The following is a 21,512-nucleotide window of genomic DNA, read 5'->3' as shown; positions in this document are numbered from 1 at the left end:
CTGCAACACTTCTATAGTGGTTTGGCATAAACAAGCTGTTACTTTATGCAAATTATGCAGCACTGGCAAAAGCTTTCCAAGAGTTAACACTACCATATCGCCACGCCTGGGTCAGCGTTGGCTAACTTGTAACTTCCAAACACAATTTATGTGTCAAGATCACAAAGAAATACCATGCAGTTGACTCTTCAAAGCATGAATATTGGACTCCAGTACTTTGTGCTGGTGGATACATGGCAAAAGCATTGGGTTGACAAAACAGGAAGGAGCACAGCAAGGGTTAAAGAGGCTCCAAAATAGGAGAGCCTCTTCATAGCATATTACAGTAAAACCACTCCCTCTACTGGGACAGGACAAAAAAAAAAAAAAAATTGCTGGCAACATGTCACAAGAGCATGCAAAGACATAACTCTTTTCAAGGCACAGTCCAAACAGCTGGTAGGGGAGGGGGGGGGGGTGGGGGGCAGAGTTTCATTGACAGGAAGTTGACAAGTCACAATGCTATCAATAGACAGAGATTAGCACAATGCTGCCAAAGAGCGCCTGTTGCTCTTCATGACTAATTGTTTAAACTTTATGTTCAATCCAATATACTGTAGATTTCCTTCCCCTCCCAATAACAGAAATACCCAGTAGGAATGCCCTAGTGAAAAGGACAAACATCTTGCTGACTAACCAGACAATGCTGTCTAATAATCAATAAATTGATCATGCAATCAATATAGTCAATTTTCACTCACCAAAGCACTCTTGCCTACACCACCTGATCCAAGAACCACAAGCTTGTATTCTCGCATTTTGTTTAGTGTTGGTCAACAGCCACGTCCAAAGATGGATCTGTAGAGAGAGAAAAAAAAGGAAATTCCTGCATTAATGAATCATTCAAGATTTCTATAGGCCAACATTCACATTATCGCAAGTCACCACACACCCTAATTTTACGAGAACATGTACACATTTGTACACATGAAGTAGTGACTGAGCAGTGTAAAAATTTTTTCGGCAGTGGGCAATTTCAATTTCATAATTTATGGCAAAAGTAAGATCACATTTAAATTGTACGGAAGCTGAAACCAAATGCAACATGTACCAAGCATCATATAGTGGCGACAGTCATGCCCAATGGATTTTTCTCACACTATAAACACATATCTGACAAGCTTTTCCACACAACTCAAAGAAGAAAACCCTTTCTTGACCAGAAGCCATTTTATAGACTATGTACACGACCATGTACAATACACTGTAGGGAAGCACACAAAAGATGGCACACCCACAGAATTACTGTACATCTACCAGACTGTATATCCAGATGTCTCTAAATTAAGTATGCACTCGATTGCGTAATTTATAGCTTTATAGTGTTGCAAAATCTCACTTCTTGATGCTCTCTGACCTTGGTATCTCAGTGAAACATTTATGAAGACCATTTTACAATCTCAAATATTAATAAAAAAAAAATGTTATAAGGATCCTAGACCCTGAGATTACCATGAGTATTGAATTCTCTTAGCTTTCTGGTACATGTACTACTGTCCTGAGAAGTATACAGTGTAGGCTACATTTCAACCTTTCGTGTTTGCCTTTAGTTCAAACTTGTGGATATGCTGCATAATATTACACATCAGTTTATCCAGTGTTTGAGTCACATGAAAAACATGTGCAGCATCCCACCAAAAGCCTGAGAATTACAATATTATTAATGTACCAATCACCATCTCACTATCCACCTCTTTGCTCCTCTAGTGCTATTTATTCTTGCAAAGCATGTCTATGCATTTAAGTTTTGTAAATGCCACAGAGATTCTTGCAAACCAACACTGGGCTACACACGTGTCATCAATTACTTCTGATTCATAACTTTTACATTTCTGAAATCTGCGCTCTTTTGAAAGGTGGAGCTTGGTCTCAGAAAGGCCCAACTTTTCAAGCAAAGACAATATACAGTATAGGTAAATACAGGTAGTCATGTCCACAGTAGCACTAGCATACATGCAGATGTCCATTACCGGTATTTTTCACGCACGGCTTACCATACAATCACCTCAGTTGTTGCACAGCAAGCTATTACAAGTGTGGATTCATATCCTTTTTTCTGTAATGTAATTTGGTTTCACCACTCCAGCAGTGGTTTTTCTGTAAGTAACAGAGATATGTGCCTGAACTTACTATTGCTGGCAGTGATTCTGTAAGCAGGGAAAAGTCGTAAAATTTGATAAGTTTTCATAGTCTCTAGGCTTCTTTGTCGGAACACATTCCGAGAAAAACTTTTCTGAATGTTGGATTTTGCCCTTCGTGACCTTCGCAAATCATTTGCGTGCTACATGAAATCAGCCCTTTAAATTACTGGTTGAGTTGCTGCCATACCCGAGCGATTGTGAGGGCTTTTTTCCTTCATTCCCTCCCCTCCCCCCCCAACCGCAGCTGCGCCGCCCGCACATAGCTCGCACCGGATCACCTCTACTCTGGTACATGTGTAGAGTAAGTGTCCCGGTTTGCGGCAGCATAAAGGTTTTTCCACTCTGAAATGCACACTTGCTAATTGCTTTAACCTAGGTTATATCATAGATTGACCACTTACCAATTTTCAATATTGTCATAATCACAAGACCAAAGTCCATCGCGATAGTAAAAAAAAGACCACAACCACGATGTGGTACAGCGTCCGCCGGTTCGCGACCGTAGTAGTTCGGTTCATTTGGCTTGCAAACGTTGCATAAGCGACAAGTCCCATTGCGAAAGCATGTGAAAAACGCTGGCGCACATGCTCTGACCATGAATAGGGATTGCAGTTGTTGCGGTGCTATTGTTGTCTCTCTTATGTTTTTTGTATTTTTTTTATTGTAACATCCACTTCCGAAAAAAAATGGTGGCCCACATCAGTTTGCGAAAGTTCTACTTTGATGTGAAGACATGTATTCAAAATCCATGAACATCGGGAAAATGACCAAAAAATCCAGTTTCTTAGACCCCTTGTTCCTTAACTGTGATGTTAAAAAGTACCAAAAAAAGACATTTAGGATGCGAGACGTTGTCATTTAGGTGAGAATATTTCACTTTGATTGAAGATTTTGCCCATGTCATCGGTTGATTTTTGTAGATTAGCAGTGTGTTAGTGAATGTGTGGTATACATGTATAGAGTGTGTCGCTGTGTTCAGCGTTATATTAGTAGTGGTTGCGAACAGGTGCCTGGCCGCGAACTGGGACAGTTACTCTACCAGTCCTGCTCTGCTGGAATCAAGGACAACATAAGGGGAAATTTGGGTTAACTTGGATTCGACCCTTGGGAGTACTTTATTACAAAAGTAGTATTTTTTTTTTCTTTGTTTATTCATGAAAGAATGCTTTACTTTCACGTTTGACTGATGTACGGGGAAAAGAGGTCTTGCTAGAATTAGAGATTGCAATGACTGCTCTCCATATTTACACATTAGAACCTTGTGTAAGCTGAGACAACACTGCCTGCACAATTACTTGCCTGCAGTGTGCACAGTAAACATCCGAGTCAGCTATGGTGCACTAAATGCACTATCTATGAAGTCCCGCAAAGACTAGTGGCATTGCAAGTGGCCAGTGCACTGCAGCAGTGGGAAAGATAAGGGTTGCATTGCACTTCCACTAGCTAGGTTCTAACAATACTAACCCCGGCGCAGGGCGCTGTAACCAGTAACAGCGCCCCGACAACATGTATGCAATTCAGTGAAGTAATCAAGTGCACTGCGATGCTTGCAATTCTGAAAACAACTCACCGTTCAAAACGACACTTGGATTCGCAACGAAAAGCCACATGTTGTAATACCATATTGTTGAATATTAGAGGCGCCCATGTATCCCTCACCATTAAAGCAAGTGGCCCTTGATTCGACAGACCACTCTTACAAATAAAAATTCACTGAAATTCATGAATAAAAAATGGCGCATATCAAGTGCGAAATTCAAACTATGCAAATACCTCCACACGTGTTTCGAAGAGCAGAACAGTGGGCCAAGTCGCTGGACCCCCGAAATCATTAGGGAGCTTTAGATTTTAGACGCGCGGACGTTCAAAGGAAAAAAACATGTTCTGAGCTTGCGCAGTAGCGCGCGTAAAGTCAATCTATTTTTAGCTTGCGTCGCCTGAGTTGTTTACTACGCGTACTGGGCTATTTTCACGTCCGCACAGTTTGCGACGTAGAGAGCTTCTTCATGCACTGATCATATGGGGGCGCGATTTTATTTTTTATACGTTGCGTCCCAGCGTAATCTAAAGCTACTTTTCCACACGACGCGGGGAGAGGAGAACGTCCAGCGCAAGCGTCGGCTCAAACGTCCGCGCGTCAAAATCTAAAGCTCCCTATTGTCGCGACCCTCCCGGCCGGGTCAACTTGCATAAGCAGTTCAACGGGTAAAGTTGCACAGCAACACATATAGACTCGTTTCATTCCAAGTTTCGAAGTTACTAGTCCATTTATCTGCATTGAATCTGTATAGCGTGCATACCGACAGCCATGATGGCAGCCGTTTCTGAGATAACTTGAGCGTTTACGCGATATTTATATTTTGTCATTCCACCCGTGCCAGAATTTGTGGTATCACCATGGTTCGTCAACGTGTTGTGTACACAGTGGTTGTGTATACGTTGAATCTCTCGCACCGCATGTGGAGTACATGGAGTACCGCGCTCTCGTAGTGCGATACTGTGCGATGTAATATGTATACAGTTTCGCCCGCTAATACATTCACATAGGCAGGGCGAGTGCACGGGGCCGTACGTCGCGAATGTCGAACCACGATCACTTGGTGCTGAACAATGGTCACAGGCGTTCGAACGATGGTTGCAACGCAAGCGTATGGATCATGCACGCTATTTTGATTCCGCAACTGAAGATGTCGAATCAAGCGCCACTTGCTTTACCTCCGAAAACAAGATAAATCGTCATCGAAACGAAATAAATAAGTAGAGTAAATCATCACCCAGCATGCGTTCTATTAAGAATGTGTGATGTATAATACGTCACGCCTCATGAATATTCATTTCAGTTCTCAGCTAGCCGCCGTTTTTTTCCACACGCATATATTGTGTATTGTAATATGTGCTATGTTTTATCCATACCCGATCGACAGCAAGGCTGTTAGCGCTTTTTATAGCGCATGCGCTGTGTAAGTTGTACTACGATACGAAGTGCGGAAGGACCAAAATCTCGGATAAAAAATCCTTCACTGCACTGGGCTCTTAAAACAGATCATATTGTAAGTCGACTTTGGCGGCTCTGATTGTAAGTATCTTATCTAAAAACAGCATGGCTGCAAATTTCAGTGTAAAACCCTGTATTTTGGTCTCTGACCACCAAAATGCTAAGCCATATCAGGCGGTTCTGCGATAGCCATAATATAGGGCTGCCATGCGACCCCTACCTACTCGGTAAATTTACGGGTTGGGGTCGCTGGTGCGGTTATGTTAACAATACTGCTGGCTGGTCTAGCTACACACAGAAAAGTTCGCCGGTTTGGGCGAGTTTTACCACACTTTTTTTTTTTTTTTTTACTTTGACGGTGATCCTTATTCCGTGAAGACAGACGCAGTTTCCGCGGAACATATCCCCGACGATACAGACTGATTTTTCGGTCAACAGTCTAGCAAGATCAAGAGCTAGTAAGCTTCACTTCGACTGCTTGCCCATCAATGCAAAGAGCAAGATCGGATCTGACAGGACGCCATAGCATTAGTACAGTACAGTAAGGAGCGGCCAAAAATCAGCATACTACATCTAGGCCTACTGGGCCCTACAACTTACATTACGAGGACAATGGGAGACGTCCTACAGTACAAACAATAGTGACAAAATACCCACACCACGATGTCAATCTAAATCGTGTAGAAGCGTATAGGTAAACTGGGAAAATTCATCTTTTTTTATACTTACTCGTCACCGAAAACGACGTTCCGAAGGGAAAGACTCGGCCAATTATTCAGGTGATCTTCAATCCAGCTTGTAATACAAGGTGTACTAACACTCGGCGCGGCACCAACATACAGCTACAGAACTCGGTGTCGCACGGCGCGCACGTAAAAGTACGTACATAATCATGGATGGTCCATCTGCGCACCACGTACGCGTGTGCGTATACCCAACCGGCATATCCGTAAGATCCCATACACACGCTACATGTACTCATAAAAGTACGGAGTTTGGACAACACCATCCTCTTTGGGACAACATGCTAGACGAGTACTCTTCCGCCGCCCGCGACGCCCACCACAAGCGCAAACGCACATCAAGCCCCGTGAAGGTCTGGGCGAGGTCTGGCACATTGGTGGCCGGTGAAACAGGGATGACGTCATCACTGAGTCAATAATGATAAATGAATAAAAAGAAAGAAAATACTAACTTTGATAGAATGTAGACTCCCTTTGAAGGGACTCTAATAATCATTAGAATGTCTGGAGAGTATTCGTCTATGTGCATGACATTTTAAATGTTAGACCTTCAGTTTTGCCACTGCAAGTGGAAAAGTTCTTCATCTGAATGCACACAACGTGACCTCAAGTTCATCATGGCACTGCTCTTTGATCGTCATCACCAGCGTGCGTTATAATAACAAGAGAGAAAGTCACTTGGTGGACCGAAAACGAGTTCTGGAATATTTAATTATATTAATTTTTTTTTTAATTTTTTTTTTATCTTTCAATTTTTTTTTATTAAAGAACATCAAACAAAATTACAGAGATCAAAAACATGATTATACAAATAGAAATAAACAAAAAAAAAAGAAAACAAAAATAAGAAAAAGCAGCATACAAAAACCAATCATGTCCATTATGAATTACTAAACAGTATACATTCTATCAAATAAAACAGTGTTATAACGAGGTTTTTAGGAAAATATTTTTACCATTAACCCTTTGCTTCATCAGGTCCGTAGTCTATCAAGATACAAAAACAAACAATAAAAGGGACCAACAAAATAAGTGACACATCCGGGACTCCGGGTTCAACTACATAAATAAGTTAAAAATCCAGTCTCCATTTCCGAAAATGTAAAGCAAGCGTACCCTTTTTCTTTGCCAAAAAAATACTCTAAATCCTTGTTAGTCTTTAGACAAGCTTTCAATCCCATGAACTCTGGGGTAGTACCCTGAAATTTACAAATATAAATATAATATTTTACGAGAAGAAAAATATAAGTTAAAAATTTATCCTCATGTATACCAAACATTTTTTCAAAATCTGAGACGATTCTATTTGTACCTTCTTTCTGATTAATAATACTGATAACCTCATTCCAAATTGGCTTTATTTTCTCACAGTGAAGGAATAAATGAACAATCGTCTCTGGCGTCTTGTTACATAAAGAGCAATTTGGCGAATCTTTTCTTTTAATCTTAAACAAAAAATCACTCAACGCAATTGCTTTATGAAAAACTTTGAAATAAAAAGAACGAAGCCGTGTATTAATAGTACACTTAAAGTTTCTCAAGTGGATTTTCTCCCAATTCAAATTTTCACGGTCCACACCTAATCCTTCCCAAAAAGTGATACAGTTTTCAGGAAAACACTCATCAATCATAATAGAATATGCGTATTTAGGTACTTTTAAGGTTTGTACAAGCTTATCAACAATCTTTCCATGTATATCAAGATCATGTACATTAAGTCCATCCAACCAAGGAGAAGGAATGTTCTTCAACAAGAAATTATATTTTCTTCTATCATGAGGAGAAATTTGGAAATCGAGTACTAACTCTTCAAAAAGTTTATAACCTGGATGAGGGGGATTAAGAAGATCATGAATAAAAATAATGCCATTCCTGAACCATTCTTCATAATAAAAGAATTGCTTTGACCTAGATCTTATGTTTCTATTATACCAAATACATTGAAATGATCCCAAATATAAGAAATCATTATTATATTCTTTCTTTACAAACTTCTCTCTAAAAAAGTACCAAGTTCTCAATGAATCAGCTAGTTGAGTACAATCGAGTCTATTCAGAACAGTTTCAGGAGCATGAGCTTTCCACAAAATATCTCTTCTCTTGTTGAATTTATCTAATGCATATAACTCAATTTTTTTCCACAAACTATCATAATTATCATCTAAAAGCAGTTTAACCCATTGCAATTTTTGAGACAGTGAAAAAATGTAGGGGTTAATCATACGAAGACCACACAAAGAATAATCATTACATAAACGCTGCCTCTTTACTCTGTCGTTGCCACCATTCCAAATGAATTTATAAAACATCTTATCAAGTTCTTTAAAGAACTGTTGTGGAATCTTTATACATAAAACTGAGAATAAATATAATAATTGTGGCAAAATCAAAGTTTTAATAACACAAGTCTTCCCAATAAGAGATAAGTTTCTGGCTCTCCAGCAGTTCAAATTTCCTTCAATTTGTTTCAGTTTAACTTTATAATTAAGATCATACATTCTTTTTAACTGCAACGAAAAATATATTCCAAGAGTTTTAAAAGTATCAGTTTTCCAAATTATATTAATTTTTAAAGAATCGGTGATATTGATCGCAACCACTGTCATTTTTATCATCGGGCAATTCTCCGATTGACTCAATATACTCTTGAATGTCATTGTGGTATTGATACTTTGGTCGACGATTTCCAATAGCAGACCCTCGGCCCCTTTAATGTCATTATTGCTTTTTAACAAAGAATATTTAGAGAATATTAAGTCCTATTATAAATTATGCGAATAACATGAAGTATGATTGGAATTCTATTCATAATGAAGTATTACAAGTCGATAAGGTTTTGCATGTCCCAGGGAGGTTCAAAGTTAGTGGAGTCACATTGTCAGTGAATAGGCCGATATCCTTTGACCCCATAATAGAGTCCGATGCCACCGCTCAAAAATTTAGTACAGATGTACGACCTATGTAGACCTATACCAGATTGGATCTGCCCCATAGATTGGAAGACAATGGATTCATGTATCATTGTGTGGGAGGATTTAAACTACCTTTATAGGCCTATATTAACAAAATAGTATTCTTGCGTGTATTACCTCCAAAAACTTACTTTATTAAAGAGATCGGTTGAGACAACACAAAGACAAAGGTAAACAAAATGAAATTAATCTAATAATCAATTATGTTCTTTATCATAGAATCTACTTTGACAGCTAACTATTAAACTCTTCGGTGAATTTCATCGAATTATATCGAGAAGTAGACACAAGAGATATTTGTTTTGACGGTTCAATGCCAAAAAGTTTTTGTTTTTTTAATAGTCAATAAGTTTACTGAAACATCACTAATAGTCTTCTGATGTGTTTTTTTTTCTTTAAGTCTTTATTGATCAAATCAACAAATCAATCATACAGAATCAAAATATTTACAAGATTAGATAGAGCAGTTTTCGCATTATTACAAGAAATGTTTCCAGATTGTATAGTGGAAACTATGAACACAATTGAATCAGAGATACATGTACAAAAACAAAAATCTGGCGAAGTCAGTCTATCTCCTTGATCCCTATGAAAAATGATCTCCATTTCCATAATTATGTGTTGGTACAAATACCTGCCAAAAAGTTGAGGGTTTGATATTTATGTTGGAATCAGAAATAGATCTACTTAGATCTCTCTTAGATTATAGACAACTTTACGATACACTCGTCAAGTTAGATCTACATAAAAAGAAATATAATTACTCTGAACTGTACAGGAAGTTCGAAGATATTATAACAACAACAACAACAACAACAACAACAACAACAACAACAACAGCAACAAAATCTTAACAGGGCGGGCGTCCGGGCACTAATGACACATTTTAATCTGCGATAACTATTTTTGAAGATTGTACCATTTGAGTTTTATTCGTCGGAATTGCGCGGAAAAATTATAAGATCGTGATAAAAACGACTTTCCAGGACGACAGCGTTTCAAACAATTTGTATTATTATTGTGGGTTTTGTATGTATAACGCTTTAAAGTTTGATTTTATTATTGTATTGTTAAAAAATACATTTTTTTTTATTATGTCAAGCATTAGGCCTGTAGGCATGCACTATATAAAACATTTTCAGCATTCGAATGATTAATATGGGTAATTTTGATTTGCTACAGATATGGGGATGAAAAATTAGCATGACTGAATTGTACAGAGAGAGAGAGGAAGGAGAGAGAGAGAGAAACTGGAGGCGAGACTATTATCCTTGTTAGTTCATGTTATATGTAAAATGTCAGAATTCTGTATTTGGCTGCGACGATGTTCTTATCAATAAATCTATTCAATTAAAAAAGGAAAAATCACTACATACCGCTCCTATAGACCCAATGGACACCTGCAAAATGTGTACGTATCTCGGGACAGGATTGGCTTTTGTCTTATCATTAGGTGAAGTTTCATTCAATTTATTAAATAAACAAGCAAAATATACCCAACATAATGTTAGCGTTCAAAATGAATCTTCATGCAGATTGCTCAGATAGATGGTGGCATCAGACGCGAAGATCAAAGGCACAAAGTTAATGCACATGCGGAATTCTTTTGAGCATCCATACAGAAAGTTGTTGTTTAAAAGATTGGAACTCCATCTCTCAAATTTCATTGTATAAAACAAGTCAGTGTTGCTGAAATGTTATTGTGGTACAACGACAAGAATCCAGCTTCCTGATTGGCTGTTGCTATAAAATGAAGTTGACATAATGACAGATCATTCCAGCAAGCATTGCTGTTCCAACATGTTTTATGAAATGATGAGGTCTGAAATGTTCAGGCAGTCCATCACCACACACTTCAAGTCATAGGTAATTCAAAAGATGTTCATTTGAGCATGTTGAGTGGATCATGCAAATACCGACTGGTATAGGCGGTATAATGTCCTCTTTCAAAGTGTGCAGGAAGATCGTGTCAGAAGGAGTGAACGAGAATAATTATACTCAAAAGAGCTAGGGGTCGATAGCAACCACTGCGCAATCGGGTTGTACAACACAGATCCTGCGTATATTTCTATATCTTATAGGCATAACCAGTCATGTCCAATTAGTATTTTTTGGAGCGAAACCGGAACTTGGTGGGGCCCTTTATCCACTTGTATAATCCACATTGTAATAGAATTCTATTACATGCATAATTTCGGAATTCTAATTATGTAACCTTCTTCCAAGTCTCAACTTGGGTTTGCCCGTTCAAAATATACCATTATTATTATTATCATTATTATTGTTATTATTATTATTATTATTATTATTATTATTATTATTATTGTTATTATTATTATTATTATTATTATTATTATCATTATCATTATTATTATTATTGTCATTATTATCATTATTATTATTATTATTATTATTATTATTATTATATTATTATCATCATTATTATTATCATTATTATTACTGTTATTATTATTATTATTACTAATACTAATACTACTAGTAGTACTATCATTATCGTCATCATCATCATTATCATAATAAAATGACCCGACTTGGTAAGTGAAATTCAACGGAAGGAATAAATCAGAGAGAACTTTCATCTTCAGTTAGTGTCATATCTTGATAACCAACATCGGTTATCCAAAAACGTGTACAAGTATAATAGCAAGTTATAGGAAATAATACGGTTGAAGCTATATTGGCGAAGTTATTACCACGCATCATATCCGGGTCTGTACGTGTCATGATTGTATATATTGGCCATGCGAATCAATGTTGCCTCCTTGGACATATTTTTATGGCCGCTGTACGTCTTAATAACGAGACAAAAATTGATGGATATAAAATAAGGCATTGATACATTTTTTATTTTTTTTATTTTTTATCTATTTTTTTTTTTTTTTGGGGGGGGGGTGTCATCATGCAATCGGTTCAGACAAGCCATATTTATTACCGTCAGGTGTCTGTAAACTTAAAGACATGATCGTAATGTATGATTAGGTATATTGTCATAATATTTCATATCTCACTATGCAGGTGATATAGGTCCTACGCTTTCCCCAAGTACACTGAAATTGATTTCCAGTTTCATCGGGCTGTACTAGCCGCGTCGATATTAATCGAATGAATCTATAACGAATTAAGCTGAGAACGTGACTAGTGGTAGGCTACTGTTTACCACTGGCTAATTCTAAAATTCTTTATGAATTCAACATTCATGTATTAGCCCAGTTTCCAGTTTTCATTGTCATTGATAGCCCCGTGATGTATTGAGGGCAAATGTCAGGCTTATATGTTATAGAGGCACCAGATAAGAATACGGTAAAAGCTATGAGTTGTAAAGACTGAAGCATCGATACCAGATGCTGCTAAAACTTCTTTCAGCCAGCGGGCCAAAGTGCATGTGGCTACTCTTTTATGTGGTTTCCTATACACAGTTGATATGAAAATCCTGGTGTCGCCTTTTTCACTGCATGCATAACTGCCGTTTGCGACTAACGTACTCGTTAACGACAACAAAATAACACAGGCCACTATAATACTTGCCGAGTGAATAGAGTTCAGTGTAAGAATTCCTTACAGGGGGATGCTGTTTTGAGGGGGTTCTGCCTTTTATGGAAAGTGAATGAAAGGTGACAGCATTTTCCGAGAAATTACATCGGACAGGTCAGTCGTGAGAACAATCAAAGACATATACACAGCTAAGGCCATTATTCTTGATTTCCCCAAGGGAAGAAAAGATGTAGTTCAAAACTTACGTATGGAACGTCCCATCATGTTTCAATATATTTTGATGTAATAGGCGGATGCCGATTCACCCAAAGAGGAAATCCACCCCAATAATAAATGAAATTCAAAAGAAAGATTAAAATATTCCCTACAGAACGATACAGCAAGTGACAAAATCGGATGGGAAATAAGGAAGATATGAGGTTTTGAAATTTCACATTTTTTAGGAAAAAATTTCTTGACCATTCCTTATGAATATTCAAATGAGCAAGTTGGCGATATCATTCTCTCTGACCTCGAGAGGAGTTCGGTATAGGGCTCACACCCGTAAATACAATGGAATGTCCCAGACCCCTTCACAAATTCGTACCAAAGATACCAAAATAAATGAAGAAAAAAATAATTAAAAATCAATGATGTAGTTTGGCAAAAAACTGAATAGCTGTAGATGTTGAGTATGAATTCCTCTACAAATTGCATTTTGGTTGGAAGATGAAAGCTTTTCTGGTGGAATTTGAGGGGACTATATTTCATTGGGTACGTGTACGGAAAATGGGTGATTTTTTGAGTGACAAGAACTCGTAGTCTGGCTTTGCGGACCCCTGGACAGAATTTAGACTGAAGAATCCACCCTGAAAATTTGATGGATGAAAGGGTATATCTCACTTATCCAGGTTAGTGAAGCTGAAACACCTCATTTCTCCCAGCTATTTTACAGAATTTTTTGAAATTTGATTTTTAACACACATCCCTATGGGGAAATATTTATGGGTGTGAGCCCTATAGAGGATGCATGCAATGCACACAAGTCTATGGGAAGTATTCATCCCATACAAACTCTGCTGGTTTATGTTGATCTATTGTGTCAGATCTCTTCCTCCCTCCCCTTTTCTCCTTCCTATACCCCCCCCCCCCACCCCTCTCCTCTACCCCCCCCCCCCCCCCAACTCTGTTTGGCTACAATTTGTTTTCTTATTATGTTGTTGTGGTACTAGATCTTTGTACATAGCAGTCATCAGTATCACACAACTTTGAATGACTGTGTTATTTTAATGTATTTCTTTGTTTTGGCTACCACTGAAACAGGTCAAAATTCATAAAGTTATAGTCTGTTTGACAAAACAAAGTCTTTTCAAGTACTTTGTAGGCAATAATGTGATGATGACACCTCCATAATCAAAGATTACTGCCTGCATCTAGGTATTCATCTTATGAAGAACTGATCAACACAACATTTTTATTTTTTTTTAAACCCTCAAAGGGCATGAGTTTCAAAAGTGTCCCTTTGAGAAGCTTTATAACCCTTGAATGTGTAATTTCCCATAATGATGATGTAGGGGAAAATATCATCAAACACACATTTATAATGTTTAAAAGTCAAATGAGAAATATGACCTCCACTATAGCTTCCTCTGAAAGACCTTTTGAGCGCCATCTTTCGACGAAATGACAGTCCATGACACAGGCGACGAGGAGGAGCTTGAGATCAGTCATGCTTGATCAGTGGCGTATCTAGGGAAAACGGTGCCCGGGGCAAGCGCGAAAATTGCGCCCCTAATTTCTGAAAAGGAGTTAGTGTTCAACCCCAACCCCATCCCGATAGGGACTTTAAAAAAAGTCCACATGATATGCTTTTTCAAGCACTTAAAAAGGGGTCTTTTGAGGGTGATCTAATAAATTTTGACGAGCGCAGCGAGCGAGCCAAAAAAAATTTGTATTTCAGCTTACAAAACATGGAATTCTTGTCATTTTTAGCTTAGTAAATCCTACAATTCTAATTGAGATATAATGACGGCCTTATAGATAACGATTTATACCAACAAACTACTGAGGACTTGAAAAAAAAAAATTAAATTAGTACGCGCGAGTGAGCCGAAATTTGTATATTTCCGCGTCATCATTACGTTTTGTTCTTATCTTGTTTGATTGGGGGGGGGGGGCCTGTTCGAAACCATTGGCGCCCTCTTTTGATCCAATCGGCGATCGCTTCAGAACGAAAGAAATTGCAGCCGCTGCTCCGTGTAACATTTTGCCTGCTAAATATAAAATGACATGTGTGAACATGCACAGTAGACATTGTCATTTTGTCCGCGTCATCATCACGTTTTGTTCTTATCTTCTTTTTTTATATGTATATAGTTTTTTTTTTGTAATTTTGTTTTTATTACTTCAAAGGAAATCACAATATTTACGAATGATTCTCAAAATTAACAAGATCATGAAACATAAAAATAATAAACAATAACCATAAAGTCACTTACACAGAAAAGATACATACAGTGACAGATATTTGAAGTGTACAACAAATATCAATTAAGTGCGAAACTCCGAGATGGAATAATCTCATCCAAAGATCATTAACATCACCAATTTTCCATTATTGCATACATATAACTATTGGTATTGGTATTGGTATTGGTATTGGTATTGGTGGAGATGAGATTTTGGCTTTTAACTTTTTGCGAGATACCATGCAGAAAACACTTACGATAATAGTACAGAGCATACCATTTTAAGAGGAAGTCAAAGTTTATTTGATGAAAATCGGGTTTGGAATGACTGAAACATCCAAAAACAAAGTAAAACAAAGCGATTGTAATAAAGTGTGGGTCCCACACTTTATTAGAATCGCTCATTTTTGGATATCTCTGCCATTCCAAAACCAATTTCCATCAAATAAACGTTGAATTACTCATAGAATTACATGCTCTTTAATATTTCATAAGAGGTTTCTCATTATCTCACCAAAAAATGTTAGAAACCTGAAATTAAGTCTCAACCAAAACTATACGATCCCAGAGCCCAACCACTACAGAAGTCCAGGACAAACAGAACTGGGTAGCGGAGCGATCCATGACACAAAACATAACCTCTCCCGCCCCCCTCCACACACACACATTCACACATCAACACCCAACTAAACCTCCTCACCCCCCCCCCCCCCCCCACACACACACACACACAAACAAACAAACAAAAATCGCTCCGGCACCAAATCCGGCCAATCCCAGATAGTCTGCAATGTTTTTTTAATACAATCAACTATTAACATAAAACAAAATTAATATAACACCATCCAAAAGAGGAAAAAAAGCTGTACAATTACAAGTACGCGGTTGCATTAAGGCTGCAAATGGCAGAATGCCATGAGCACCGTCTCGGAAATCGCCAAGTGGATTACATGAATTTGATGGCTGTCAGTAATGTAACATTGTATAATGCATTTTTAAAACACTAGGCAAGTCGCAATACACATGGAATCCTACTAAAATAAGGTGATAGGGTACAATAAACATTATTACCTGGTCATAAGCTTAGGTGCCAGGGGATCAAATCTCAAAACGCCATTACTTAAAATGGGCTGTTAGTTTGTTTTTCTTTTTTGCTAAAACATATTCAATTTCTTTCTGTTTTTAACAAAAGATTTAAATTTTACAGTAGTAGGGGGACTATTACTAAACTTACTAACATAAATATGATATTTCATTAACAAAAATAAATATGACACGAATTTGTCACCACAAATGCCGAAGCTACATTTCAAACTTGGTTACATTCATTATACGAGGGCAATTCCTGGAGATTATGGTCAGGAGGTCCTGCCAAATTTGAGCAACTTGATCGCAATCACAAAATAAGTGGACCATATTGTTTCATCCTTTTCATCACATAACGTGCACTTCACCGGAGAATCTTTCCATTTAATCTTAAAAAGAAAATCATTCAGAGCTATAGCCTTATGAAACACTTTAAAATAAAATGACCTCAATTTAGTGTCAATGGTACAAAAATGTTTGTATTATGGACCTTTTCCCAATCAATGTTTAATGGTATAGGTAATGTCATTCCAATACGCATAACTCTTCTCTGGAACATGAGAACCAAAACAAACTATATGAATCCTTAGGAATCTTTTTGGCTTTCAATAATTTATGAAGTACAGTTTCATGAACTCCCATTATTTTCTATATAAATTTTGGCGAGCGAGCGCAGCAAGCGAGCCGAAAATTTTTGTATTTCAGCTTTCAAAACATGGAATTCTTGCGTGAACACAAACATAGTCATTTCGTCCGCGTCATCATCATGTTTTGATTTTATCTTGTTTGATTTGGTTTTCATTCCCCCCCCCCCTCTCCCCAGATACGCCACTGCATGTGCTTGATGGGGATCGAGTTTTGGTGGGGCTTGACTCTTCATCTATGGGAGAAGTATGAGGGCGTGGCTGTAATATGAGGAGTTGCATAAATATAAAGCACGGAAACCAAGTTTGGGTGTATTTATACGCCATAGGACCTAATAATGGGTCAATCATAACGGCTCTATGTATAGTTTGTTGAGGATTCTACAAAAATGAGACAAAATAGGGGAGTAATGCATGTGTGGGATAAAATATGACCTGCAATAGCAAAGGCATCATCCCTCTCAGGGGTATACAAAAGGCAAAGGAAGCCAGCCTCGGTTTGGCACTATATTAGATGCAAATAAGTCCATGTCTGGTAACAAGTGGACCTGATTAATTGCAACGAATATAGGCTGAGATGTATTTCCTATTCAAATCACTATAAGATATACGAGACAAACCATCGGTCATTATAGTATGCACACCTGCAATGTGGGAGGCAGAGATCCAAATTCCACATAAAAGTGCCCATTCCCAGATACTGACTGTGCACAATTCCATGTAGATGTAAAATGCGGCCACTCATCTTGTTTATATACGACACTGCTGTTGTCAGCCTGCACGCTTTATGTGAAATTTGCTACTTAATCATATTAAAGCATCTAAAGCGCCATGCGGGCTGCTAAAAGTTTCAACACATTGATTTGCGCAAATTCATATTTATAGGAGGCCATCCTGCCCTGTGTGAAAGATTCGTCTGAGTATTGAACAAAATACTCTCAAGCCTCTTATGAAGGCATCTGTGCACTGGCCATTGTTCTCGAAACGGATGGCACGTGCATGATTGGGAATTTAACAGATACTCCAACCCCAAGCACCTTCTGATTTGGAGATTCTCCCGCCTGAAACCCCTAGCAAACGGGAGACTCCAACTTGTGCACATCACGAGCGCAAAGTCCCTTGCGGTCTAGGGTTCTAGATGCTCTCTTGCGCTTAAGGCTTATTTTTCAACATGCAATGAAATTAAGTAAGAGATCATTTCAAGCAGGAGAAATTAGATCTCAAGCGGGAGAACGGGAAATTCTGCAAAAATGGGCTTTCGGCTGGAGATCTCCCGTCGAAAGCGGGAGAGTTGGAGTCTCCAAAAGCCGAATTAGGTATCAGTGTTTGAGACAGTCACCATTCGATTTTCCTTTATTATAAACAATGTCCACAAGGAAAGTGCTGTTAACGGACTTCAATATAATCTGTGTTTGCTTGTTCTGAAATGCAATTTTGCAAAGGGCATGATTAAAAGTTGAGACTAAAAACCAAGAAAGCGTGGCAAAATTAACTGGAAATGCTTACAGAACAGAGAATCGCGGTGCACCAAAATCACTTTTTTCCCTCGATTTTGTCATTTTGGGAGTCTAAACTGTATGGTTGTCGAGCTAATAAGAAAACTGAGGTCTGTAATTGAAGTGATGATGGAAACGAGTGAGGATTCCCCGAAATTAACGACAAAGCCTATATTTTGTGATAGTGAAGATAGTAAGTGTACAATAAAGTTGGAGTGGATTAAACTTTCGTGTTTTATAGGCGTGCAAGAATAATAAGATGACGATGGTGACGATGGTAATGATGGCCTCATTGTATAAGCGTTGGAAAGGCGTGGCTGGGAAGAGGTTATAGGCCTTAGTCTTCAGGTACGTCATGAAGCATGATACACGAAATATCGTCGAGATAGATCTGTAATTAGTCATAGCATCTTACTCCTCTGGATCTAATTACAAGTATTAAGATATCACACAGAAATCATCTTTTAAAGAAAATAATCTGTTTAACATAAGTTTTCCACAGATATTTCTTTTATTGTACCAGACAACAGTGAGTCTATCCATCTCTTTTTTTTTTTATATCCGTTCATATGCATTCATACCGGTATATGCACCCAATCAATCGCAATATCAAACCAGGGAGCGTTTTATCGTTTTATCATTGCATTTACATCATGAAGTACAGCATGCTTGTGTCCACGATGGCGTGTGTTGTACCATAGTCTCATTTCCCCTTTTTTCTTCTTTTTCCTTTTTTTTTCTTTCTTTTTTTTTCCTTCCTAAGTTAATTTCATGTCAGTTGACATTGGTTTCTTTGATTTTGTGTACGCATTTTCCGAGGGTCCCATACCCTACAAGCTTTGCTCTTTAGTGGGACCCTCCATTTCCATTCTAATCTTTGTATTATGTATATAAATATACCTTAGAAAGGAATTTCTGTTGTTACTCGTGACCACTTGTACGTTTTCTTTGAAATTGTTACAAATAATATGTTCTGTAAATATGTATATAATTTTCCCTGCTTATTCAGTGGAAATGGAAATAAAATTGAAATTGAAATTGAAATTAATAGAGGTGATAAACGGCTTTAAAACCTTGTTGGCTTATTGCATTGAATACATTATAACTGTTGCTTCCCCCAAACGGAAAGAAACATGTAGGGCTGATCAGGGAGGTTGCCTCTCACCTCCCTGGGCTGATGGAACGTCGAATAAGATTTATGGGAATGGAAAAGTAGGCCTATACGCATCTTGCCAATCAATACAGGTTAGGAAAGTCCTTGACAGCAAATTTGAAGCTCTATCCGACTTTTCAGATGTGTTTAAATCTTTTGAGATTGATGACTGCATGGTCTCGGTTCGCGAGACATTTTCTGCACGGTATAAGATGGGCAAAATAAATTTGCAACCGTGTTCTCTATGTCACTATAATCCATATATAGGCCTATAGCGTCCTTCAACAGGAAGACATCGATCTCGTTGCTGATAGCAGATATTTTCTTATGCCGACCTGACAGTTGTTTGTTTGTTTGTTTGTTTGTTTGTTTGCTTATTCACCGTAAATTCACATAATAACATTGATGAGACACAAATGGAATAGAAAACTGAACCAGATATACGGATGGATTGCCCTGCTCAGCTCGGCCTTCATGGTTCAACTGGTCTTCCGATGAGGGGTCCAGCTTCACATGAATAACCACATTTGAAACTCCGTACAATGAAATCGATAAAACTATAATGTAAGATTGTACAAATAGATACAAACACATAAGCATTCATACCTACACATGATATCATACAAACACAGTACACTCATGTATCGATTCTAGTTACATCAACTAAAACAACATTGCAAGAAGCCCGTGAATCCTCATACCCCTCCCATCCCGATTGGCCATAATTTATTCCCTCCCCACCCACAACCCTTCCCACATGATTATAACAATATACCCGATCATATATCATAACATCCAGTGCAAAACAGTTATTTATTGCCTTCTCAAATGAATTATACGATGGTAAGGATATCCAAGGGAACATTATTGGACACGGATGCCCAACATTCTTATATGCGAACATGCGTTTAAAATTTTCTGTTCTTGGCTTTGACAGCGATAGCTTTCCATAGGAGCGTAAAGAGTATTGATGTGATACAAATTCAAGTTCGAATATGGATGAAGTCCGGCAATTAAGTTCAAAGGTCAATGTAAATAACCTTTAATTACATATGATAACCACTACATGTAAATAATAACGGTGGTGTAATCTCAATAACATTTCACAGCTTTGAACTATGACCGTGACCAAATTCATACCACGAGTATAACATATCTTGCATCACTGCTAGAGATTTGTGTATAATACGTTAAATTCAATAACTTTCCACAGCTTAGAACCACTAGTATAGAAAATACTTAAATAATCCGTTATGTCTGCCAAGTTCGAATTTTGGTCAAGTCGGACAGGGTCAAAGGTCAAAAGGTTAATGAACTACTCTCTAAAAAAATCGAGTGAAAATATTCACTCTTGAAGGAGTGAATACAAAAAAGAGTGAATTTAGAGTGAAAATGGAGTGAATTTTGAGTGAAAATGTTCATTTTCACTCGTTTTAGAAATTTAGAGTGACCTCAGGGATCACTCCAAAATCTTCGAGTGATCCCTGAGGTCACTCCAAAATGAGTGAAAATGAACATTTTCACTCAAAACGCACTCCAATTTCACACTATTTTCACTCTTTTTTGTATTCACTCCTTCAAGAGTGAATATTTTCACTCGATTTTTTTTTAGAGTATTGACTTACACTTTATTGTGCAATCACTTTCTTAATTCATGCAATATGTACTCTTCTTAGCACTTTTCTTCCATCTATTACCCCTCCCTCTCTCCATCTCTCGACTCCTCTTCCTTGCTCTTTGAGTTTCTCTCTGCTTTTTTTTTTATTTCCCTCCTCTCTCTCTCCCTTTCTATCTCTTTGCATGGATAAGCATTTTTTTCCGTAGGCCTACTCACAAGAATCTTGAAAGCAATCTTATGTACAGTTCCTTTTTTTTCTCATCCTAAAGTCTCCTTTCTAGGGCCTAATTTTTAATGTGTTTTTGATGTGATTTCTGATTGTCTAGATTTGTATGTACAATGTATATGTTTTATATGCTTTACAACTTTGCAATTCTGTTGTGAATTTCACTCTTTGATTTTATTTCTGTGTTAGTTTTATGTAAACTCACACTATTGGACTTTTTGATGAGTGATAGTACAAACCGAATTGAATGAATGAATGAATGTTGAAAATAATATGATACGCGCGGACTGGCGAGACATCGCTTGACGTATGGCCTTCTTTCCAGCTGTCCGAGCCGCGAGCGCGATCCCCATCCTCTCCATGGGTACCCAGTTGCAGTGCAGTAAAGCTAGTAGCGAGCAATAACTGTACGTATTACATTCAATTCCGCTCATGCTGC

At 37.8% G+C, this 21,512-nt stretch overlaps 1 protein-coding gene across 1 annotated transcript in view; it reads right to left on the bottom strand.

Annotated features, from left to right (window-relative positions):
- Positions 1–5,980, bottom strand: part of LOC140246212 (ras-related protein Rap-1b) — a 32,263-nt gene extending 26,283 nt beyond the window's left edge. The window contains exons 1-2 of the mRNA XM_072325662.1: positions 5,905–5,980; positions 741–837 (exon numbers count right to left, since the gene is read on the bottom strand). Coding sequence (XP_072181763.1) covers positions 741–797 — 57 coding nt within the window. The 5' untranslated portion in view covers positions 798–837; positions 5,905–5,980. The remainder of the gene's footprint in view (positions 1–740; positions 838–5,904) is intronic.
- Positions 5,981–21,512: the final 15,532 nt, after the last annotated feature.

The sequence above is a fragment of the Diadema setosum genome, chromosome 2, assembly GCF_964275005.1.
Source record: "Diadema setosum chromosome 2, eeDiaSeto1, whole genome shotgun sequence".
In the NCBI taxonomy this organism is placed as follows: Eukaryota; Metazoa; Echinodermata; class Echinoidea; order Diadematoida; family Diadematidae; genus Diadema; species Diadema setosum.
Note: the sequence above shows the minus strand (reverse complement) of the source record. Positions and strands in the feature narration are given on the sequence as shown.